This window comes from Passer montanus, unplaced genomic scaffold, assembly GCF_014805655.1.
Source record: "Passer montanus isolate IOZ18808 unplaced genomic scaffold, ASM1480565v1 scaffold79, whole genome shotgun sequence".
In the NCBI taxonomy this organism is placed as follows: Eukaryota; Metazoa; Chordata; class Aves; order Passeriformes; family Passeridae; genus Passer; species Passer montanus.
The window spans coordinates 1,055,837-1,082,482 of NW_024373145.1; the positions used below are offsets into that span (position 1 = coordinate 1,055,837).

The 26,646-nt window shown below is 37.4% G+C and overlaps 1 protein-coding gene across 1 annotated transcript in view; it reads left to right on the forward strand.

Moving 5' to 3' along the window:
- The window catches only part of MAN1A1 (mannosidase alpha class 1A member 1), a 140,228-nt gene that overhangs the window by 47,952 nt on the left and 65,630 nt on the right, over positions 1-26,646 (forward strand). Inside the window, exon 4 of the mRNA XM_039731573.1 lies at positions 8,433-8,513. Coding sequence (XP_039587507.1) covers positions 8,433-8,513 — 81 coding nt within the window. The remainder of the gene's footprint in view (positions 1-8,432; positions 8,514-26,646) is intronic.

Consider the following 26,646-nt stretch of genomic DNA (forward strand, 5'->3'; position numbering starts at 1 on the left):
TAGAAACCTTTGTCCCATGAAAGTGATTTATTTGGAATAACTGACTCATTGACATACCCTTAAGAGTTATTTCTTCTGAGTAGTATAAACTTGTGTTTGACATTTCTGATCATTTCCTGAGCAGCGACTGCTTAATCAGCATATTTGGCCTTTATTTGCATAAGTAGGATACATTTTTCTCTTCATTTATTCTTAGAATTGGTTTTTCAAATCTTTTAATTTTCTTTAAAATGTTCTTTACAGAAATTGCTGTGACTGTATTCTGTAGCAGAATTTTTTCTCCTTATGTTCTTTCAATGCAGCTGGATATAGGAAAATTTTACAAACTCCACAAGATACTCACCAAACTATTTTGCCAGCATTCACACCACTCTCAACACCTGATCATAAAAGTTGCCTGGTGTCACTTTGTAAAGTAGGCACTAGTTTATCCACGTGAAAGGATTTATGGAATAAAGATGACTTAATGGGAAATGGCAACATCTCTTTATGCGGTAGATTTCAATCTCTCAGTTCAATGAATTAGATGTCAGGGTTGCTCTTCTTTACCTTCCCAAAGATAGGTTTTGATTTTGAGGGAAAACTCTAGTTAAGTCAGCAGCACCTTTCTTGGCAGACTTGTGCGTTTTAGTAGGCTTGTCAGTGGGTATGTTTAGAGGCTTTCCCTTTTGGGGTGTAACACAGGCTATTTTCATTACAGCTACAGCTGGTAGCCCTGTGATTTTATAACTGAAATATCCACATTGCAATGCTTGGAGCTTTTTTATGTCACAACTGCTGACTTTTTTTTTTTTTAATTTGAAACCTTGCAGAAGTTTGAACTAAACTGAGCCATTCCTTCAGGAATTAATGTTGCATTTGATGATTCTGTCAATATTATCAGAGATGTAGACTTACTTTTGGAAGGAGATGACATTTGCAGTGGTTAAATCCATGGTCTTAGCTTTGAGTAGCACGATGGATATGTGCTTTGTTCTCTGTTAAATCTCTTCATCTCTCTGGGGGATTCATCTCTGCTCTTCTAATTAATATAGCCAAGGCTTTTCTGACCTCCCCACACAGGCTGCTGCCCACACGCCCCTTCACAGTGCACAGCCCAAGGCTGCAGCAGCTGGGCTGGGCTGTGTATCTGCAGGTTACAAGGCAGGAAAAGGGAACCAGTCTTTCATGGGATTTCTAGGGATCTTGACTGTTTCCTAGCTGCAACTATGCATGCTGCCTGCTCTTATTTTTTCGTATTTGTTGCAGAAGCTGCACACACACACATACAGAGATTTCTGTAGGAGTTTCTGTACCAGCACCCCACTTCTGCTTCACAATGGGGAGGAAAAAGCTATTGGTCTCTGTAGTCCAAGAGCCACATAACACTGAATACATGCTTGGGAAGAGAGAGAGGGGAAAAGGGATCTTAATGAGGCAAATGAAGGGGTCAGGTGTCGGGGAGTAGTGGTGCCTGAGCTGATCTACGTGGCACAGCAGTGAGGGTTTGGGAGTTGTTAAGTATTGGAATTGATGGTACTCTGCATGTGTGCCCAAACTCAGCCCAGTATCTTTAGGATGAATGACCAAGTGATCCATGCTCCTCCTCTTCAGCCTTCCTAAATTCCTTCTGTGCAAAAGGGCAGTCTTGCCTGTACTGCCTACTGGGAGCAGTCCTTGGTCCACACAGTGTCCTAAAGCATGTCTGGGCATGGACTGGAAACACAGGAACCCACACCAAGACCAGAAGTGCTGGCAATCAAACTGTACACAGGACAGGGCTTGAATTCATACCCTGACCAACTGGCTGGCTGGCTGATGGAAGTGTAGTCAGACAGAATCACAGTGGGAGCAAGGTATGGAGCAGAAAGCCATGCACTTGTTCAGGTAAGAGGGAAATTGGGAAAGTATGAAGAGTATTTCATTGCTCTCAAAGACAGGTAGTAATGAGTTGAGGAATTGCATAAAGAGAAAGCAATAAGGAAGAAGGTGAGGGTACCTTTGGTCTTGTGTCCTACCAATACTCTTAAGCATCGGTCAGTCACTGATTTTGTATCTGATTTTGTATGCCACTTCTGAAGCTTGAAGCTAACTTAGCACTTCTGAGTTTCATCTTTGTGCTCAGCTCAGCAAATCTGAGTGTCTTTCAAAGAGATTTGGTCAGCACCTTCATGCAACCTAGAAGTTTTGTGTGATATGTCTGTTATTTGAGAACTGGAAAAGAAATGGTGAAAGTGGAGAAACTTGAAGTTACGGGGGTTTGTCTACTGTCATGTACAGACTAGACCCTTTGCAAGGGCCCAGAATAGCAAATATTATTTGCATAAATAAGGCTTCCAGCATTTATCGTTGACTCAGCTGTATCTGTGGTGTGGCAGTCAGTAACAGGACAGACTTCCAGACTTCAGTTTGCTTATTTCAAACTTAAGCATTTACAAATCTAAATCCTACTATTCTCAAACCGTAGGTATTATGATTGACTTGTATTTAACAAGAACCTAATGTTCTAACTTGGAACATTATAGATTTTTGGCTCTTTATTCTTGGTATTTTTCGTCTTCAAGTGAGAAAATCAGAAAGTGTTCTAATACAAGTATTTGGAGCAACTTTCCCATTTGGGAAAAAAAAACAAAAAAACAAAAAAAACAAGTCGTGGGTCAGAGAGAAATCTTAAGAAAGCCAGCAGGTGAAAATGGTTCTTTAGTTTGTGGGACTATTTGATTACCAGCTTGCCACATAACTTATTAATACACTCTAAATGCCAAACTTCAAAGTGACTTGATTTTGTTTTGATTATGTGTAAGAACCAATTTTGATGGGCTAAAAGGAGATCCTGAAAATTCATTACTAAACACAGTTATTTTGCTGCTAGAGTTTATTAATGCCTTCAGTACCACTTTATTTTTGTGCCTGTTGAAGATCTTGCAGTTTGCCGTGCAGGGACTTCAGCAAGGTTAAATAACATGTTATGTAATAACCAGGTTTTGACACTTGTGATAAAAAGGTTGCTAAGATTGTTTCCCATGTCTTTGGGAACTGAATATTTCAGCAAGCTGCCAGAAACTTTCATTTGTGGAATATGAATGAAACTTTTTTTCCCCACAATTGCAGGTAATTAAAATCTTGTTTAACTACAATAGTTAAAAGTGAGCTATTGTAGTAAGTGTAGTTATCTTTGACTCTATTGTAATTCCTGAGTTGCTTGAAAATGCTGGGATTTGTTGCTGTTCCCAACCTTTGTGCTTCAACAGGGGAATATTATTATTTAATAGCAATAATAATTACAAGTTCATCTCATTTCACAGGAAATGTGGGCCCTTTGTGTCCACTTTTTAGTCTAGAATTATATACATTATTCAGTACAGGGTCCCTGGTGTTCTCTTGCTCAGCTTGTTAAACTGCAGGGTATGGGCTGCTTGCCATGGTGTGTGTGCATGGGAGGAGTTGCTGTATTCCTTCTACACAGGAGCAATAGATGGAAATGCAGATGAGGGGCTGAAGTTCTGTACGCTCTTGATGATACAAGAACAGGAGAACCAAAGGAAATAAAGTTTTGGAAGGAATCTTTGCAATGGATAAGACTGAAACAAATTACATGTTTGACTCATGGGGTTTTTTTTTTAATCTTTATAAAAGCTAAGACAGTAAGCTTTTTATGAAATATAAATTAAGGTGCCTTGGTTATTGGGAATATATTCATCTGTGTAAAGAGCACACAGTATTTTTTCCAGCTGAATTTTGAGTGGCAGAACATGTAACCAGTGCTGCTGGTGAGTGCCAGGTGGAACCTAACACTGGATAAATAAAATAGTGTTGTGTTTCAAATGTTGTGTTTATAATGGAGGGTGACTTTCCATGAGGAAATACAGATGGGAATTGTTTTCGCCTTGGTCTGTGAACTGTGGAGAGGAAGATTATCAGGAACGAGATGCATTAAGAAATGATCCAGAAGGATATGAATACAGATGTTTGGGAAGCTGGAGGAGTTCAATAGGGAAAGGCCTTCAGGAGAGCCCAGTTGACAGTACTTTGCTGTCTGAACATTTCTTTCAATATTCAATATACCTGCTGTTTGAAGCCTCAGTAGTTTGCCAGTTGTAGCCTTAATCCTCTGGTTTATGGAAGGGTGAGGGAAGTCGAGTGGCGAGATGCAGCTAAGATCAAATTGGCCCTGTCAATTATTAGTTATTAGATTTGCAAATAAAATAGAAAAGCAGAGTAACACAGGCTAGCTAATATGTGTCTTGGCCCTTTATTCTGCCTGTCCCATCCCTATTTGGTTATATTTGTTGCTTTTTGAAGATGGGTCTTGTGAAGGCATTGTCATTCTCCTTTTCTTTAAAAGGAGTTAGTATAATATGTTTTCTAGTTATATCTGTAATTTTCTCCAGCATCTTGAGGGTTTCTGAGCTACAGGTTTTCTTCTACTTAAAAAGCAATTTTAATATAACTTTGGTGTTATGTGTCTAGCTAGCAATGTAAAGGATGTTGTATGTCTGTGTCAAAGTAATTTCATCTTTAGAAGCTAATTAAAAAAATCAAATTAAATTCCTGAAACTTGTCAGCTTTGCTCTCACACCACATATTGCATTCATACATTGCTTTTTATTTTCTATGTTTTCTCAAGTACAGTGATCAGAAATCACAATTTCTCTGGATCTTGTATAATAGTTGGTATATTCCATTTATGGTTCAAATAGGGAATGATAAATTACTGAATAAATATAAGATGAAAGACTGCATTACTCACATTCAGCAATTAACATAAAAGCCATGGAATTAAAACAAAAACATCTTATTCCCAATACACATAACTCTTTTCCAAGTACCTACAGACTTTCAGAATCCTTTCTAAAAGGGAAGCCTGCAAATATCAGATCATACTGATGTTTAGATGTTAGCACAGATGAGATGTGTGCTAACAAAGGTGTTTCAGATATTCTCATACAGAGCACAGTCTATTTATCCAGTTGTTCAGAGATGTCTTTTACACTAGGTACCTTAAAAAGGGAACATCTTAGTCATCTTGAAATATACATGCCCAGTCACTTCACCGTACAGAACTTCTGTTAGAAGCAGTGGAATTAATTCAACCACTTCTCAGACTTGCTATGTAGGTGATACAGTAACTGTTTGAAGGAGAAGGCTAAATTTAAAGTAAAAAATAATTCTCATCTCTACAGATGGTGAAGTAGAAATTTTGGGAAGTTCAGATGAAAGTTTTTCTGATATATTTTGGTACTGTTAAATGGATCATAAGGTATTCATATATAGCTTGATCTGAGAGCAAAATAAAAAAAATAGTATTGCTTACTTAGAATTTGACTGCTGAGTAGAAATATACAGACTTATTTGTGCAAACTGTGTGTGGATGATTAAATATATGAAAAGAGTGTAATGGTCAGGATATGGCATCTTCAATATGTCATATTGTACAAAAATTTTAAAAATCGAACCAGGAAGAAGGGTAAATTCGGTGTAGCAGAAATCCACTTTTAGGACAAGTTCACTTTTCTTAACAGACTACTTCTTCACACGAACTTTACTTCACAAAAACATATAGACATGTTTTCTTGACATGAAATTATAAAACTTTAATTGTTTTGCCACTTACTTGTGTGCTGAGAATAATATTAACCTGGTACAATGAGTTTAAGAGTGACTATCAGGCATACAGCTTTCAAATATACCATTAATGAAGTGACTGTTTCAGTGTTTGTCTGCTTCAGTGGCTTGCATAAAGATTTTGGTAAGAGGCAAGTGTTTCAACTGAAAGTTCAGAGGTTCAAGTGACCTGTTGGGAATCTGATAACATTAGAACAATGGTTGCCTTCAAGAAGTGTCCTGAAGGATCACCCCTTCAACACATGTTCAGTATTACAGTGCAATTAATCTTTGTGGCTCAACAGTAAAACCTTTATTCACATTATTTCCAAGTTGTCTTCTTGTCTGTAACCAATTTCCAGAAGCAGATGTCAGTGCACACATACTGAGCCTTCCTTAAAGGGCTTTGCTCTCCTTGAAAGATAGCAATGGTTTTGTGAGTTAAGTGGTCATATTTAAATCCAGAAAGGCAAAATGTAAAGTTCTGGAGACAAAATATTCAGATCATACAGCACTCAATTTACTTCAAGCAATTGAAAACCAAAAAGTAATTTAATTCACTTCTCAAAGGAAACACAAGTGTCTGGGATATCTGATTAACTCATTTCCTCATCTGACACCTACCACTTTACAGCTTCAACCTTCCCACATCAAAGAAAGGTACTTGACATGTGCTAAGGCTCAGGATTGAAATGGGAAGAACCTGAACTTCTGAAGAAGATTCACATATTCATATTCTTATACTATTCATAGGAGTTTCAGCTAGCTCAGTCTCCAGGGAAGAGAAGCCACCCCTTTCACTCATTTGATCATCATTTCTTCAATCAGATCAGGTCAGATCAGCCTTTCTTTAGTCAAACCAGTTCTCTACTAGCTGTATTATAAGTTGGATTTTAAGGTAGACTTCTGTACTTAATGTACTGTAGTGCTTAGCAGATGGACAGATGCATCACCTAGTTAGTTCATATTTCTAGAGAATTTAAATGTTTTTATATCCCCCTCCCCAGGTTTAACGTGGATCATGGCATTATAAAAAAACCTGCATAGGAATGTTGAAGTTGAGGTGAATACCTGTTTCCATTTGCCTTATTGCTGCATTCAGTGAGACAATGACTGAACACTTGGAAAGATAAATAATAGATTTGGGAAAAAATGCATTTTGGAAAAAGAAATTAAGTTGCAGAAATTAAACTTTGTTGTTTCTCTTAGAAAGGAGAGGACCAGTGGGGGAGAGCAGTAACAGAGGAGAAACTGCAGATTTCTAGAATACACAAAATAAGCTTGTAAGAGTGTTATGTTCTGAACACTGTAAGACAGCAAGAAAATTTTTCTGTCTTAACACATGATGCCAGTATGAGTTTTCAAGATATGCGTGATGGCTTTATTTTGTCAGCCCCTTTGAATTGTGCTCACTTGCATTAAAAAAAATATACAGGCACACACCTATATACTATATTAATTATATATTAATCAGACTAATTCTGAATGGAAATTATATCCTCTTTTTAGAGGGGAAAGTGCAGAATACTTTTTAGAGGAGAAAAGTTAAATTTCTGAGTGTAAACCAACAAGCATTGTAGCAAGCCTGAGAGTGTGGTTTGAACCTGTACCTTTACAATTTACAAAAAACTCATGAACTCTGCAACATGTCTAGACACCTTTTCTTAATCAGAACACCTTGGAAACTGAAAACCATGAAGTAATATTTCTGTTAAATAGCCCAGTGCTGGTTTGTTTGTTTATCTTTTCTGTAAAGGCAGTTTACTGCAATTCAAAATCCATAAAAAACAGGGAGCAACTTCTTCCCTCCTACTAAACTGACATCTGAATGCTTAAACTGGAAAAGCACAAAACCTAGCTAAATGAAAAAAGCTTGCAAGCCTTTCAGAAGAAATTCCATCAGGTCCACCATGCATTGATTTATAATAAATATAGCTATAGTGTATGTTGGCAAATAGAAAACGGAAAAGTGACTCAGTAGAAGCAAGAGCAACCCAGAACATGTGAAAGTCAAATGCCTTTTTTATGTGCCTGAAATTTTGGGTCACTTGGGTACCTTTTTCTGCAGAAATACAGTAATATAAAAAGCAGTATTACATTAAAAAAAAATTAGGAAACTTCACTAGATTAACTTTTTAACTGAATGCCTTGAGTAGATTAAATGGTATCTATTGGGGTAAAATTGGAATTGCCTCAAAAAAGAACAAAAACATGTGAGACTCAGATTCCTCATTTATGGTTGAATTTCAAAAGGCCAGGAAGAATGTGCTTTGAGTTTTGAGATAGATACTGGACCAAGTCTTTATCATTGGTAAAAGATATTACATGCCAGCTCTAATAGCGAAAGATCATTTTCCTTGTGAATACACATAATGATTACATTTTTCCTGAGCATGTAATTAACTCATTCTAATGTTACTTTCATTTTTGCAGTAAGCTGCATTTAGACTGAAGTAGGAAAACACTTGATAGGACATTTTGATCAATACTGATCTGAGATGGTGTGAGGGGAGATAGCATGGGACATGTGATCCAAGAGCACTTTTTGGGCAAATGCTGAATCATCTGCAAGGAATGATAAATACTAGATATATGGATTTAGAGAAAGCCTTATAGCCAACAGAGGAGATGAAAAGTTGAGCAGGATGAGGATAATGAAAAGGCTATTTTGTCAAAGTGAGGAAGAGAAAGAAATGCTTTAAATTCTTATGTCGCCCTTCCCTACATCATCTTTTTTAGTATTTTGCTATTTACAGCTGTCGTGCCTTAAAAGCTGTATGTATATATATGTGTGTGCGTGTGTGTATAAACAAACCTCTATATAAATAAATTTATGTTTATTTCAACAGAATGCTGAAATTTCCGTATTTGAAGTCAACATTCGATTCGTCGGTGGACTACTTTCAGCTTACTATCTTTCAGGAGAAGAAGTAAGATGGTTTATCTGACATATCATCATCTAGATAAGTCATTCAATTTAAGTTTTATAATTTTATTTATCCAAATTAAATAATTTCATTTATCCATCTTTTACAACTTTGAAAATGGCTTGTACAGTAGAGACCAGTCCAATGGGTCTTCTTGCTTTTATTGCTGCTGCTTTCTTTAAATCCTAAAGCTATTACTTCATTTAAGTGTTAAGTGATATATTGGTTTTTTTCCTGAGTGGGAGTCACGCCCAGTATGTCTTACTGGGCTTCTTGCTAGAGTGTGTAATTATGGAGTTCCTACTATATGGTAGTGGTAGTTTTGGTGCATCAGCTTCCTGCTTCCCAAATGGAATCTGGGAATACGTTCCCAAATGTATTTCAAGTGTACCCTTGAACTCTTTTAAACTGTTACTTTGTGTTTGCCTCGCTGAACCTGAGCTTCAAGTCACATGGAGAAGACATGATAAGAAAGAAAAGGCAGCTGCAAACCTATACGTGTGAATGTTATTAAAGCATTAATAAACCATAAATCTCTATTTCCTGTCACAGTTTCTGCAGAAAACAAAGATGCAGTTTCATCTTAGAGCTTTGTCTAAATACAATTACTTGTGTGATATTTTTTGAGAAGGCCAAAAGAGTCGCAGGTACCCTTTTAAATGACACATATTGTGATATTTTCAAGTTTTAGTTTGGCAGATGAAAAGTCTTTAATCTTACTAGTTTAAACACATGTTTCTGTCTCTGGATTATAGTAGTATTTTGTTGCAGGATGACACAAGTTGGTACTCTTTAAGCATAAATTGAATTTCTCATTCCTTAAATCCAAAGCAGTTACTGGTGGAAACTCTACAAATCCAAGAAAGTTAATTTTTTTCATAAGTCAATTTCCCAAATTCTAGGTAGAGCTCTGTTTTGAACCTGTCACTTTAAATTACCTAAATTCTATGGCTGTGCATGATTATTTTTTGCTAAAATTTATCATTATGTTAAAGCTGTTTTAGCAGGTACTGCTGGGTCATATACCTGACAAAGCAGTTACAAGGAGACAATGGTCCTCTGACACTTTTATGTCTTAAATAGACTAACCTGCTTATTTCACATGGACCTGTGCTGAGTGTAAATGGTATGGAAAAGACATTCATGTCTTAAAATGCATAGGTTTGGGAAAAAATGCAGTCTGACACTTAACAGTAATGAAAAAAAATGAGAGGTGCTTGGGAGCAGGCATCTGGATCTTTGCTAGATATTGTTTTACTTATATTTCTTCTCTTTTCACTGGAGATCTGGGAAACAGGTGTGGGCTTTTCTAGCATAACCTATTGGTACACTTTAATTATCCAGTCCTGACAGAAGCAGAGGATATTTCTTGGCAGACAAGCTGGTAAATGAATGTTCATGGGCCTTTACATCAAGTGGCAGTTTGTCTGCCAGGAAGTGCCTTAATCCTTTTTCATCAGTGCTGGTGATTTCGTATGTATGTTGATGGTTTATGTCCTGTGTCTGTTAATGTGCAGTCTCACTTTCAATCAGCGTGTATAGTTCCTCCTAAATAACACCTAGTCTTTGCTTCTCAACCATTCCTTCATCCTCCAATAGGCAGTTTTACCTCTCCAGCTAGATTGAAAGCAGCACTCGTGTTCCAGTAAAACTCTTGCACAAATCTAATGAGGAGACATCTGAAGCAGAAGAAAGTGTTTCACACAACACATAATTAGATGGAACTCTTTGCAGTGGAACTTTGGTGCTAAGGGATGCTAGTGCCCATTCTAAAATTGATGGACTTGGTGATGAAAGTAAAATGGACTCTTACATACAGAGAAGAGGTTTATTATTAAGGAGGCTGCCATGCTCTTGCAGGCCAGGAAGGGCATCCTCCACTCTTGCCACTGGTTCTCACATTCTCTGTTAGGCATCTGCTGTCCAAGATAGAATGATGTCCCTAAACAGTTGTTCTGGTGGCTTAGAGAGTGCAATTCAGCATGCTCTGCCCTCATCAGATTTGGGGAAACTTCATGATTTGTCTCCTAAATCCCAAGATGCTGTGGCAATAGCCAACCTCTGCCAGTGGACAGAATGGGATGCAGCAGGGTGAGGTTCTCCTGTATTATGTGGGTCACTTTTCCCTGCTGCTGGTGAGAGGTGTGGAAAGGCTTGAGGGCCCCACAGGCTGGCTGGCACTATAGAAAGTATATCTTTAATAATCTGTTAGTCCATTACATTAGTGGGTGTTCCTAAAAAGGTAGCACAATCTGTATGCACGCTGATTGAAGGATTAAACTTCCTCAGTTAAAAGCTCAATTAATTCTTTATCAGATTAACTATTAAAAAAATCTTATATTTGCTGTGCTCATTTACCAGTATTCTAATTAAAGAAATCTATGTTTCAGTAGAAGGAGTGATGGAAATAATTATTGTTTGTGCTTCTGAATTACATTTCCATGGGTAATGATCCAAAGCTGCAACACATTGTATGTTCCATAATCATTTGTAAGTCTAACTAATCACGATTAAAGAATATGCTATCATACTGAGTAGTTCCTAAAACATCCTCCTCACATAATAGTTCATTTAGATAAAGTCACCAATGTGAATCATTCTAAAAATGAACAAATTGAATACTTTACCCCTTGATAACTATATGTGCTGCTCACCTGCAAATAGAGCCATGAGATTCTTTTTGTTAAATTTCCTACAATTTCTATCTTACTAGAATTAATATGAAATACCTTAAAGTGCTAGAAATGTTATATGCCTTTTTTTTTTTTTTTTTTTTTTACTGTGGTATCTGTCTAAACCCAAGTCAAAAAGAGTTTCATTCAAATATCAACTTCATTTGTAAAATAGCTACATATATCAGAAAACTTAAAATTAAGATGAGTAACTGTTTAACTGCTGGTCTTTTTTCTGTTTTTGTTCGTGGTTTTTTGTTGGCTTCTTTTGGGTTTTAAGTCCCTAATAATATTGCATGTGAATGCTTTTCTTGGTATTTTTTCCATAAGTCACTAGCTGTAAAGGATTATTAAAAATAAACCTGGCTCCTTAAAAGTACTGCTAATATTGAAAATCTTTTTGTTTGTATGAAAGTATCTTTAGGAAACTATAATATAATAGATTTATCCCACAGGACTGGGACAGATTTTTTTTCAAACTTTCTTGATCATTTTGTTCAAATTAAACCTTGATTATATACAAGATATGTCTTAGAATCTTGGAAGATTCCTTATTTAAGTATTTTTTTTTGTTTTGAAGTGAAAAATAAAAAGTAAGGGAGAAATTTGTTTTACAACTGTCTTGCTGTACTTACTAGTTTGATGTTAAATTTTGGTATACCAGGGGTCAGGAGTATTGCATGCAGCAAGGTCCTCTGTTCTGCAGACCCAGATATTTACACTTCCAAATGTAGTCATATAAGGACACAATTTATTAACTTTTGGGGGACTGAACCCTCTAACAGTAACTAAGATCTTTCTTGGAATTCATGGAGATTACAAACATGACTTCTGAGCACTGTCATTTTTACTCCTGGGAATAGCTGTGGTGCTGAAAGTCATGCCAAATGTATGGCCCTGCTCTTAGTCCAGTCGGGTTGGTACATTCTCCAGGTCTTCTGATTTACTCATAACTGGCTCTAAAAGGCACTGCTAAAGCTAAGTAATAAGGGGACTGTTTTACTTGAAGGTTGGTTCCACAATCAGGGGATGCGTTGCATAGGCAGAAATAGAAGGAACTTTTAATTTGCTCTTTGTGTGAGCAGCAAAACAGTTAACCCAAAACGTTCTGAAGTGAATAACGAGTGCGTGAGTTTCAGATTCAACTGGTAATTTCCCAGATTCCTTTGAAGCTTTTCTGTTTTCTGAATGGGATAAGTAGCTTTGTTTTTCCTGCAGAGTTAAAATATTTTGGATGCAGCAGCTGTTCTTCCTGCATAATATGCTCATGTTGCCATTTTTCTCCATGGCATGAAGCAGAAATATAACAGATTTGTACTTTTTTTACTGTGGCAGGATAACCTGTTTGAAGGAACACTAATTTATTCTGATCAGGGTGAAGGAATAAGAAAAACAACCCAAAACAAATTACCTCCAAAAATTCCCAAACAAAAAAAAAAACCTAACAAAGGAAAAAAATCCAAGCTGTTCTTCATGATGATAGGTGTTAGACTTAGAGTATCATCTGTTACTCTCTACCAGCTGTCAATTAGAGGTTAAAAAATGTGGGGAAAAAGTTATGACATACTTAATTAGCTTATATCTGCATTTAGAGTTGGAGTTACTGTGCCACTGTTCAACCTCACTTGATGATCTTGGCTTCCTGTCTGACTTCAGACAGACCTAATCATTGCTCACTGTAACCACCATCCCTCAGTGATTGTCAAGCTATCTTCCTAATGAGGAGCAGGCATGAAATAATGATGGAGATGCTATTGATCTACAACTGCCTTTGCCAGGCTGACCACAGAAGATTGCTGACTTCATATAGTGCTGAGGCATTCTGCAGAATTTAGCTGTAGCTATTCTTTCTGTCTCTCCCTCTCTTGTAGAGGTGTCTTTTCAGAGAGAATATTTAAATTCCATGAATACAAAAAAAAATTATCCATCATTTAGCAATCTGGAATGGTAGGAGAATTAAGTTTTTGTCACCTATACAAAGGCACTTGCCTTTTCTGCAAATTGTGATTAAGTTCCAGTGTATGTGTCTTGGGGATCTGAGCTCATCAAGTGTGAGCACTGACCACATGTTTTATCTCCTGCTTCCTCTCACTTAACTTGACACTAGTTAACAAGAGGACTTTTTCTTTTATGCCTTGGAAGCTTGATTTCTAATGCTGTTTGAAACTCCAGGCATACTGTATCAGCTTGATCACTTCTCTGTGAATGCCATTTAAACTCCTTCTTAATGATCTTCACAGACTGGCAGCAGAATTCCCTGTGTGGTACAGACTAGACTTCAATTGCCTGTAGCTTTCTACAGCCCTGTTTTCAGATTTGGGTCCTGTTTCCCACCTACCATCCATCTGCTGCCACTTTTAAGCAATTCATCAGTGTTTCAGTAGTGTCATGTTTTAGTTCCTGTAGAGCTCTGAAATTATCTTTATGCTCTCTTTCATTTGTATAGATTTATGATTTTTAACTCGGTATTTCATTGAATTCTGGACCCATTCAACTTGGATGTGACCTCAAGAAATCTTCTAGTCCACCCTCAATGTTGCAACAGTCCATTAGGCTTATTCTTTGGAGAACCTTCTTGCATGGGAACATTCCTAGGCTTTTCAAGACCAAACACTGGGGCAAGTTTATATTTTTGGCAAGGCTTTGGTTCATGCACTATGCTCTTTTAAACAGACATCTCCTGTTGTTTCTCCTGGCTTTCTAGCAGGCCTCGGTGTTTTTTGGTTTTTGTTTGTTTTTTTTTTTTTTTAAACTTTAAACACTTGTTCTTCAAAAATTACATGTAGCCTGACTTAAGAGTTTTCATTTAACTTGTCTGTTTCTATATTCTCACTTGGACTCAATATAGTTTTACTTTTAATTACCTTCTTTACAGTGAAACCAAAAGAAGGTAAAAGTCATCTGAACCTTTTGATTTGAGAATTTTTGGACTCTGAACCTCATCTTTTGTTCTCCAAATCATCTCCAAGCAATTTAACCTTGTGGCTGTTTCTTTCTAAGTTCATTTCAGCTGGTCATCTTGATTCTCTTTCTAAACTTAAACATTACCAAAGTGAACCTTTTTTTTTAAAGAATGTGTTGAACTGGGGCATGTGGCCCCTGTTGACAGTAATATGTCAAACTAAGTTAAGAGCTACTTTTTCTCCTATTGACTTTGAATTTCTGCAGAAAGCTGCCATTACACTGTATAAAATCAAAGTTTATATCAGCTCTGATGTAGCACTTAACAGCCTACTCAGGGACAGAGAAGGATTTAAAATCTCCTCTGTTCCTCACAATCACAGTCTGTAATCTCCATTACTATTTCAGCCTCTCCTCCACCTTTAATAAATCTAATGCTGTTCACTTTCTGTGCTAGCTGCATCAAAATGTACTGCAGAATCCCTATGGATTCACATTCTGGAGATAACCTTGACTCCTAAGATTTTCTTTCATGTAGACTGTTCTGCCATTGCAAGCAGACTGCCCTTCAGTCTTCTATTTCTGTCTCTTAAGTTCCTGCAGTGCAATTACACTGTCACTGTTGATGAAACCCATCTCTCTCAAATAGGTTCCCTTTATTCCAAAAGTTTTCTCATTCCTAACACTTCTGTCCCCTCTCTCCCAGTGCTAGTTGCTCAGCTGCTCTGAGCAACTGTGCCACTCAAGCTGGCCCCACACTTAATTCTGAAGAAAATTGGAAGAATGGTAACAGAGTTGTGGATTTCCAGTCTTGCACTTAATTAAGATGCTGCTTCCAGGTTTTCCTTCTCTTCCCACTCTGCTGTGGGGTTGCTGATACCACCTACGTGTACACTGACAGGGAATTGTTTCTGGGGTGGCAGGACCTGCAGCCTGATGGAGACTCTGCCCCTGCACCGCAATCAGGCACCGGGCACACAATCTGCTGCCATCACCAACAGATTCCGTGCCTCAGAATGAGGGCCTTCAGGCTACTCTGCTAATGTACAGTGGGAATAGTGGCAATTTGCCTTAATTCAGTGAATTGCTGTCTGCTGGAGTCCAGCAGTGGGTATGTTTTGCTTTTGTTTGTCTGTCATCATTTTGTTTGTCTATCAGTGTGAATACCCACAGCAGGGGACTGAGAAGCTGTGGTGACAGCCTGCTGCAGCTGCTATAACTGAGCCTGCTATGAAACCAGGAATCAGAGCCCTGATTTTGATCTGAGAAACATGAGTTTAGAACTCTAACCTGTACCTAACTTCTGTTCTTCACTTTTAGTAGTTTCCCATTTGCCTAGCAGAAAAGGGTTTGTTTGGGCAGTTTTCTCCAAACAACAAAAAAACTTGCTTTGTTCCATGGTAAACCTATTTGACATGTTTTTTGCATTCATGTGTTGACTTTGGAAATAGAAAAAAAGTTCACTGCTCATTACATTATTTTTAACTAAAATCCCTGCTCACCTCCACACTACTGTAGGCTGATGGTAAATTGCTAGAAAGGGGAATGGATTGTAATGAGACATAAGAAATACTGGATTGTGATTGTAACAGCTGGTATATTTGACACAAGCTCATGAGCTATGTTATTAAGTAGAATTCAAGCAGCTGAGAGGGAGCTGTTTGTTTCTTCTGAGGATTTGGTTTTCAACTAGCTCCTACAGTTTCACTTCATTCTGGTTCTACAGAACAGTTGGAGAGAGAATGTGTGTCAGAAATAGTTGTGTGAGTGCATTCCCTTTGAGCAGCAGCTCTAGATAGACCCTAAAGAAGAATTCTTTGCATGTGGGTTGATATACTGTACAGAAGAAATTACATACTATTAACAGTCTGTCCAGAATCACCAGGCACCTGCAAAGAAGTTTTTTCCAAGATATTTCTCTCTTTTATTTATCTCAGTGTCCAGTTCTGTCACTTAGCAGCACAAAATGCAGTTGCAATAATAAAGAAGAGTAAAAAGAGGGTAAACACATGCTGCCTGAAGAGGTGGTGAAGTTGCTGTGCAGATTTAATAGAAAGTGTACAACATATGGTTAGATACAGGGTTTGGTGGAGCCATTTGCAAGCAGCATTTAGATTGTTGCAAATATGCTATTCATATCTAAATTATAATCATTATGTATAATACTACAGTGAAGAATTTTAATTCTTTCTGGCAATTAAAGCAACAAAAAAAACCTTCAATGCTGACAGTAGGAATAGATCAGCATGAATGTATATTGCTTAAATTCCGAGCTATGTGAAATATTTGGGAAGTATATTCTCTCTGTGGATGTGGTATAAATGTTCAATTAGGTGATAATAATAAATGTTATTGAATCATTGTAATGATTTTTTTACCAAAAAAAAAAGGATATGTGAAAAAATTATTTTACTCTGGGTGTGGAGTAACTCTTCATTTCTTCATCTAAATATTTCACAATGTGTAACTAGTGTATGGGAGATTCTATTTTGTGCTTTGTCTCCGTAGACTGAGTCTGAGGTTATTTTTCATTAACTTGGGAGTTAAGTAGGTGATAACATCCTTCTCCTATTAGCTTAAAGTATAAACCATCCAGTAGAAGATTACCACATTTTCGATTCTCTTGGAAGCTATGAAGACATTCAGTGAGATTCCCAAAGCTGACTTTAGCAAAGAATCTTTCTATCTTCATATCTCTTTTCAAAAATTTAAATTACTTCTAGTAAAAAAAAAATGTAGGCATATTCTTAATACTATAAATACAATTCGAGTGAACAGAAATGTCTGATGCAATTTGGGAAGTTTCTTATCCAATTAGCTCTTTAAAGGATCAGATTAGAAATTCATTACAAAACACCACTTTGTGCCACCCACCAATTCTGCTGCTTCAAGCTAACTGAAGACCATTGAGAAGAGTGAAGCCTGAAATCAGAAACAGACAGACAACATTGCTGCTCTTGCATGCTCTTCCTATCTCCAGCAATAGATAGAGATGATGGCATCCTTGCTGCAGGAGAAAGATACTGTTTTAAAAGTCTCCTCTGCACTTGCAACATATCTTGCTCAGCAGATCAAAGGAGACAGACACAAACAAGGTTCTTTTGCTTTAAGTTAGCACAAAGTCTTGGGATCAATTTATGGTGACGGCTAATTGTCCTGTGGATTTTTTTTTGGCGGGATCATTTATTTGTTATTTTCAGGCAACAGAAATCTGAAAGATTTGTAAGATGAGTCGGGAGCTTTCTCCCGCACCTTTCAAAAACTGCAGAAAGCCTCATGCTTTGTCTGCCATTTGTAAAAATGCAACAGTTGGATAATGTTGGAAAATGTTGTGGTTGATAAATGAGTCCAGTTGCTGTATCATCTGTAACAAAACCTTGTCTCTGCCATACTCAGACTGTGTATGCACCCTATGTGCAAATTATTGAGAAGGAATTTGGAAAAGATATGCACATAAAAAAATCCTGTGCCACTTCCAGCATGATAGATGCCAATGGGGTTTTGTGGTTTTGGCAGGTGATTGCCCCTAAACAGAGCTGTCATGAAACATTTGAAAAACAAATATTTGTTTTCCTCCAATCACTAAATGTAAGGGTTCATTTTACCCAGGGCTAAGTGCACAGAATTGGGCAAACTGCAAACTTTTCTTAAGCCAGAAACTGAGAAGAGAATGAACATGAAGACTTGAAAGCTGAAAAGAAGGAGTGGTATGTAGTGCCAGTGTCTCATACAAATCTTGCTTGGTTTCCTTAAGAAAAAAATAATTTAGGGTGTACTTAAACAGTAGATTCAGTTTCTTAGCTCACTGTTTACATTGCAAGTCTTTTGTCAACTGATACCCAAGCTTTTCTATTCCTATAGGTGTTAGCTGGGCAGCCATCTGACTGTTTAATTTCCTAGTAAAGCAAAAGGTACAAGAGAGGTCAGGAGGTGGTAAAATATTCTGAAGAATTTGGATTTTGTTTTATGCGTTTAGCTCTGATATTCTTTACTCAACACCTTTAATTGCTTTCATTAACTCACCCAACCCTGATGAACTCCTTCAAATAGTAGCTAATTAAAACAGTACAGTACGAGGGGACTCTTGTGATTCAGCTACATGAAGGCTCAAGAGCATGTTTTAACATCCAAGTCTTATGTAAACTGACATAACTCTAAAGCAAACAAGGAAGATCACTCCAGCAGCAGTGTTACTGGAGTAGAGTCAACCTTCAATTAACTAAGAGCTGTCTTCTTTCTGGCATAAAGGGCCAGTTCTGTTGTTTCTGATGTTTCAAATGCATTGAACTAGCAAAAATACTCTGTAACTAGTTTATCTGAAGAACTAGATGTTCCCTGTTTGTTTCTTTTCTTCAGTCTTTAGGCAATCGTCTGCTTTTGCAGGCTAAGTAAAAGAACCATACTAGTTGTTTTTGGAAGCTGGTTCAGTCCTTTTACTTCTTTAAAGTTTTGCTGTCCCTTGGGGGCCAAGTTGTCCTTAATTTTTGCAAGCATGACTAGATGATTTTGCAGTCCAATAGATCCTAAGGATCGTCATGTGAAAAGGATATGCTATGAATTTCACTCCCTTCCATTTCTCTTTAAAAATTCTTTTTTGTTGTTTTATTCAAACTAACAGCTGCAGAACAAAGTCAGCAGCTTACAATGCCATTTTTCTTAAAGGATGCTATTTTCTCCAACTTGCTAGTAAAAACACGATTTGTAGTATACAGACAATTTCAATCTTTTTCCTTTTATCATGCAAAATGAGTGAATAACTGAAACCTTCTCATCAGCATTTGCTGTTTGCATGGTATCTCTTACAAACATGGTTCAGTCTGTGCTCAGCCTTTTCTTTCCAGAGTTGCTTTTATTTCCATTTATGTTCTAGAGGGAAGAATAAATAATCTTCCTGATTCCAGGCAAGATTTACAACTGCTGTAATGCTTTTGGCCATCATTGCCACACTGCTGCAGGAAACTACAGTGGTGGCTCTCAGCACGCCTGAGCAGAATTAGTTCCATGTTAAATGCCATCAGCTTTTCTAATTTGCTTGAAGGGTCTGTCTTAAGTTAATATGGTTATTAACTGACCCAAGGTCAAAAGTAAAGATTTACTGAGATAACGAGGAGGACTTAGCCATATTTTTTTCTTGATAGACTGTGACAATTGGTAATATAATTAATGAGTGAGTGAAGCTGGTGACTAAGATGCCCTTTTTCTAAATCAAATTTGAAGACTTTTTTTCTGTCTAGGTCTGACTTGAAATAACAGTTAATGTACTCTAATGTTTTAACTTACATGCTATTAAATATAGAAATAATTTAGTGAAGCCTGAAAGGCCTTCTCTCTAGAAGTGGCTATGTGTAGTATTCAGCTAAAGAATAAAATAAAGCACTACAGCCATGTAATGAATTTGTTTAAAATGAAGAGAGTTTACATGGTTGTCATGCCTTTTTTTTCCCCTCTTATTTCAAGTGGGAGCATAGAAGGCAATGTCCACATGCTAATACACATACTTGAAGTCTTTATTTATACTTGCAACCATTGTTTCCTTCAAATATGTTCTGCATTCAAAAATAGTGTTAATCTTTAGAGAGTACAATTTATGGCTATTTAATTACAGGAATGGTTTTGAGGTTTAGCTCAAAAAAGCAAAATAGTTTTAACTGCAGGAAATTCAGAGAAGCAATTGAATTGTTCATAAATTTGATGTGCTGGCAGCCCTACTGCTCAGTCAGAGGACTTGTTTCTGAGTCTTTAAGAATTGGAAATTGTTATATTTTGCAGTTTAGTAACCGTAAAACTAAACTACAGTTTAGTTTTATGACTTGTCCAGTAAGAGAAATAGTCTTACAGTAAACAGAAAGCAATTGAATTGGTCTGCCTGATGATTTAACTTACAACATAAAAGGAGCTTCTTAAATCATAGTTCTTCCCTCTTGAAGCCTCCTGTTTGGCTTACATGTAAAGAACTAGAAGAGTTCACATCTCTTATATTTAATTTAAGGAAAATATTCAAGCACTTTATTCAGGCTCATTTTGATCCTGTCCATTATTCATCAGACAATTCAATGATTATTTTCTGTCAGAGAAATCTCCATAATAAGAAAGAAAGCACTGAATTAGGAAACCATCATCTTTTTGTCCTGCTGTATAGAGGAAGTTTTATTGTTACATTACTTATATAAAAAGCCATCTAGATGGTGTGTCAGAAGTGTTTTGGGGAAGGGAACCTGCAGAGTAAGCTAAATTTTAACCTGTTCCTCCCCTTGAAAAATAACAACTTGAGAATGCATCAGTGCAACTGCTGGTGCTACCTAACTCACCTGTCATGGGGTCAGACCCAGCTGTTCACATGGTTGCAAATCCAAGCTTCACTTACCCAAGTGGCACGTTCTCAATCCCATTGTTTTTAATGGAATTGACCAAAACAAGTTTATTTGTAATCTGAGCATCCACTGAAACCTGAGGGCTGAAACGCTAAAACAGTTGATTTCTGTCTCATGTATCTATACAAGTGAGGTAGAAGGAGGCTGTAGCTGCTGGTGGTAGAGAGAGCTCTGTGAGAGAGTTTTGTGATCCAATGGCTTGTTCATAAGGGATCCATGCTGTAGATCTAACAGAAGAACTGTGGGCACTGTCTTTGTACTTGTGATTATTCTACTTTTTTCTAGTATCTGTGATCACAAAATCTGAAAATTCCTGTGTTGACTTCAATCCTAGTATACGGATTAAAAGAAGCACTTTAAACATGGGACAGCCATAATATAAAACACTAATTTCCATTGAATACTCATTATACTTTATATATGTTTAAATAATATAAGAGACACTCTAAAATAGTAGTGTTTAATTTAATTTATTCTCCTTGTATCCGTGAGCACATCAAACTAATGGGCAGTGGAATGTGGAACTGCCTATGCATGAAGAGGAGCATAGGGTCTCTGGCAAAGGACATTAGAGTAATGCAAATTAACTCCTTAGGCTTTTTGTGTTCAATGAAGACTGTAAAGCCTGGAACTCCATAATTCTGTGCCTAAAATAATGGCTTGTTTTTAAAACTTCAGTATTCAAACTTGTCAGTTTGGATTCTCATCATACTTTGTTCCTCGTGCTAATCCTTTCATAGCCTGCATTACAGGTAATTCACTAGTTATTAGTTGTTCTTATTGTTGCTATTATTACAGGTTTACTGCTTGCTTCATTCTAAATCAAACCACTAATAATAAGACAAGACCCTTGATAAATACCTTGTTTTAGCATCTACTGAAGATACAGCATGTCACTGAGGCCTGTACTATGACCCTGTCCTGTCCATGTCCTAATGCCAAAATATAACGTTTATATTCAACATCAAGCAGAGACTGAAACCCAAGAGGTTCCTGTTGAACATCATGAAACACATTTTTATTGTAAGGATGACTGGGCACTGCAATGATTTCCCATCGAGGTTGGGGAGTCCTTGTCCTTGGAGATATTCCAAAGCTATCTATACACATTCATGTTCCTGGGCAACAGGCTCTGCGTGGCCCTGCTTGAGCAGCACAGCTGGACCAGATGTCCTTCAGAACTCTTTCCACACAGGTCTCTTCCAACCTCAATCATCCTTCTGTGAACTTTATAAAAACACAGCCCCTGGCTGTCTGGAACACTTTGCATGAAAACAGCAGGGAAAAGGAAAGCTTTTCCTCCTTACTGGTACTGCACTACTGCTGCAGACCCGGCACAATTGCTATAGAGCAATGGGAGTAACTCCAGAAAGAACAAACCCTGAGCTGGCTGGAGAACTACTCTGTGCTGCCTCATCTGAGGACACAGTCTGTGTAAATTTTAACCGTTTAAGGGCCAGCCTCTAAATGGTACAAGTAACTGACTTAAAATACTTGTGATGATGTCAGATCCAGACTATGTAGTGATTGAGGAAGACCATCTTTTTGAGGGCAAACAGAGCAAAAAGAGGGAGTAGTTACTTTTTTCTGTTTGCTCATCAGGATGCTCAGGTTTGCTAGTGGTCGGTTCAAGAGAGATGGCAGAATATGGGAGTCCTGAGTGTAGGATGCTTTGTCCAAGGACCTTTTTGATTCAAACTGAGGAGAGTAATTTCATTAAACTGTTTTTCTGGTGTTGGAGTGAAATATTAAAGTGAGTGAGTCAAGTTAGGAAAAAAATCAATGGAAGAACAAACAAAGTAGGCACCCTTGGTATCCTGTTCACATTGTTATACTTGTATATTTGATAACCAGCACTTAAAACTCTTGCCATTAATGCCTGGAAGAAACTTGCAAGTGTCACATAACATTGGCTGAAACAAACAGCTCCCCATTTGCTGCTGAGTTACCATTAAAAAGAAAATAGAATTCCCCTTTATGTACAGAGTGATTTTAGCCTTTTCTGTGCCTGCCACTATGGTCTAGGAGTGTCATTTAGACTGAAGGCATCACTCTAAATCACTTAATAGTATTGGAATTAAAATATACGGTCAAATTTACAAGCCTAGGAATGAATCTTCTGAAAGCACTTTATGCTGCATTGAGGATGTAATTATTGATTCCCCATGCAGTTTATTAGGCTCCTCCCCCCCACCCCCTGCTTTCACACAGATGGTGTTGCAAATCACCCCTCAATGGTCACCTGCTTGAAAGGAAAGTTTCATATGCAAAGTGCTGTTCTTTGTTTAGTCATGATAGCTTGCAAGATATAAAATGAGGCAGCTATTTAAATTTGTTGTTACAGCACTTGAGCTGGGTACACAAGATTAAATAAAAGGAAAATTAGGAAGCAGATGCTTGTGGCTTAACAGAAGAATTGAGCTAAAAGATACTCTTTGTTACTGCTGGATATGAGTAATTTTACTAAGGCAGCTGTTTCCTTAATCAGGAAAAACACCAACCTCTTAAGATGACATCCAGATGTTTTCTGTATTACTTCACAATATAATGAGTTTCCATTTTATATGCCATATTTTTAATTTCAGTGACATTCACTTATATCAAATATACTTTCAAATGCATGTATCATCTTCCTGAACTGTAGAAGACCTCACTACTAAATGCATGACACATTCTGTACTCTTGGCATCCTTGGCTGGTGTTAGTTTATGAGTTGCTTCCAGGGCTGACAGTGCCTTTCACCAGCATCCAAACATGTTTGGACTTCTACAAGTTGCAGAAGACTTATTTTATTGGGGACAGATGGGCCTTGGGAAAGAGTTTTTTAGTGCTAGTGTCTCTTCATACTTTAGTTGTACAGTTGTATGGTGTCTCTTAAGTGGTGCCTGTTGTTCAAAGCAGGACATACCCTAGTGTTAATTCATATGGGTTAAGATCCTGTTCCTCTTTTGTGGATTTTGTGTAAAAACAGAGATTTCAAACTTCCACTAGCTCTTAGATGTGGGCTCAGTCTTCCATCATGGCTGCTGACACTTTTAATGCCTGCTAGCTTGCCATCTGTCCTTGCTTGAAACAAATTCTTTATTTGACTGGAGACCTGCAGTTCCAGGCTTTCTATTGCTGATAGGACACACAGCTGACATCCCAAATCTTTGACACTGATTTGCTGACACTGAGCTGTTTCATAATTTATGTATTTGGGGTGGTGTGGTATTTCAGAGTCTTAAGATTTGAGCACAGTTTTTGCAGGTGTGAGTCTTGTTTACCTGTATTTGGAGCCTCGGGAGCCGCTTGCCAGCGCTCAGTTAATCCGTACGTGTGCAGTAAATCCAACTCATTACTCTTTGTGCATGCTGCTTATCGCACCTCTTGAAAAATTAAAGCTGCCCTGAGTCTGGGGTGAGGAATTCTCAAAGGCTTTTGTGAGTAACAAATTCCTTTTGTTATTATAGGCAATCATTGCAGTTTGTTTACTGCATTCATCACCGCCTTTTCTTGAATTATTGCAGCAGGGATATTATTCAGTGGTTGGTTCATAAGCTCTCCAGTGCTAATGGGTTGTAGCTAAGCTTCTAATTGTTCAAGTATACATAAGCTTTAAAGAAACTTACGCTTTTTGACGTTAGTAGATAAATGAACAGTAGCTTTTTCTCGTGTGTTCTAAAAGTTCTTCCTCTTAAATAGTTCTTGGAGTTTGTGTAAGCAATCCTAAATACACGTGAATAGCACAAAAGAAGATAACCAAATATAACAGGAACAAAGTCTTCCTTTATGATTTTTTGAATTCTGCAGTTATCTAGCAATTCCTGTCTTCATTTTTAAGTTTTAATGTACAAGTGAGTTATGGAAAACTTACTGTACATGACATTATTTCTTTGGTTTGTGCCTTGCACTCTTTTTTGACAGTTTATACCAATTAATTCTGACCTTCCTAAAATAAGATTTTCAAACACTGTATATCTACTTAGAAATTCTTTAGTTAAAAAATAACTGAAGTAATTACATACATTAGCTACTGCTGATAACTTGAGGGGGCTTGTGCTTTTTGCTGTGTGCGTTTGAATGAAATCTGGAAATCTCTCACTAATCCAGTTACTTCCATTTGATTAAGTTCTCTACAGTCTTTCCCAGAGAGGGGATACTCTTCATGGTACTATGTGACTTCTTTGGTACATCAGTCAGCTAGAAAAGAAAATTAATTTTCTTGCCACCAGTGAAACCATAACAAAAAAAAAAAGCTAATTGAATAAAAGAGAAGGGATTTTTTTTTTTTAATCTAATCTAATTTTTGCAATAAGCAGCTTTTTTATGTGAACTTTCTTCTACGAGCTGGTGACCAGCATACTGGATTATTCTGGAAAGGGTAGTACAAATCTAAAAGCTTACTCATGTTTGTTACTTCCTGTAGTTGCGAAAAAGACACGTGCTGTTCTAGCAGTTTGCAGGTGAGTGGTTGCTCACAGATACCACAAGCTGCCTGAATCTCTCCAGTAAGTAATTTGCATATTTCTACAATCACTGTTTTCAAAAGCTTTGAGAAGAGTTGTACAGATGGGCGCAGATGCTTTGGGTTTGACGTTCTGCTTGCAAACTGGAAAGCCTTCCCAAAACTCAGGAGTGGTGAAGAGCGTGATGCTGACTGGTGTCAGTGTGTGCCATTGTGTTGATCAGCTCTGGCTGATCTTTGGCTGCTGTAGGTGTAGCCTCAGGTGGAGCTACTTGTTTTGAATGCCCTGTCCCCCTCTTCTGTATCCTGGCAGGAAAACTTGAGATGGAGTGCAGACCTGGGCTGGAGGTGGGCTCGTGCTGGTGTGGCATTTCACATGCTCAAGTCCAGCAGGACTGAGGCTGGCCCAAAGCCAGGAAATTGGTCTTGAACAGTCTCTTTCCTGGGGAAAATGCTCAAAACACACTCTTGCACTCTTGACACTTGTGGATCTAGATGTACAAAATACTTCTACAGCTGTGAAAGTTCTCTTTGCAGGCCATTTGGCTTCTTCTGTTGGCACTGATGATCACACTGATGTGATTCATTATAATGCTTGTTTCCAGAAATGTTATTAATTTGTCTCCTCACCTTTTAGCACAGAATATTCATAAATTACTTCAACTCAGCTGGAAGTGAGTGCTGAATAAAATACAACTCACTGGCACCTGCTAGTGTCAAGGTGACAGTAATTGTAAAAGCACTAGTTGCTGATGAATTAACACCAGCATCTGGGTAACTTATCCAGCTGCCATAAACACTGAAAATGTGTTATAGGAAATAGGTTTCAAATAATTTGACTGTTAGATATGGTATCACTTGGTATTGCAGACAGTGGCAGAATTCAGTTTACACTATTTCAAGTGTTCTGTTATGTCAGGTAGAGTACCACAATTTTCGTAGCATTTCTAGTCTTTCATTGTAGAAATAAAACAACTATAAATACAGCAAAAATCCTGGATTATCTATCAGTAAAGAAGGTATTGGAACAAGTTGTTCTGAGAGGGTTCTTTTTTTGTTAGCTGATCATTTTGAACCCAAATCAACATTTGTTATGCTGAGAGGATTTCTATTCAGTGTTCTGAAGAGCAGGAAAGCAGCCTGTCCCTGTTCATTTTTCTGCTCTCGTTTTCTGCTTTTGCACTGAAATATTCATTCCTTACCCTGCTGGGAAAGGGAGTCAGGTACAGGAAAGAAAGCAATAAATCTTACTTAGTGACTTGTCAGTTTTTATCTGTAAATATAAAAACAAAAATGAGAAACGCTTAATTTGATAGAATTAGAAATGTTGAGAAAATGTCTATGTCAATTGAAAAAAAGATTAAAATACAACATTCCTTCCTTTGATGTTAAATTTTAACTTCTGGTTCCCTTTATGTGGAGGACTTCTTAAGGCAGAATTCTGGCTGTTCTTTAATTTATGATGCTGTACCATGTTATGCCTTTTTTAAAATTAGATGTGCCACATACGCAATTCTAAGATATTTGTTTCCTGTGCTTTCTTTTCTTCCTGATTAGCAATAGCAATTAAAACTACAATGAGGTAATCTGACATTTTCAAAGGGATTTGTCATTCCAGCCAGAGGAAACATTTTTATTTATCCAGAGGAGATAACATTCTTGCAGTATAATAAAAGCCAGTGCTCACCAGATGACAGGTCTGGTCTTTGCCCTGTGGTTGCATCTTTGCAGGCACAGCCTTGTTT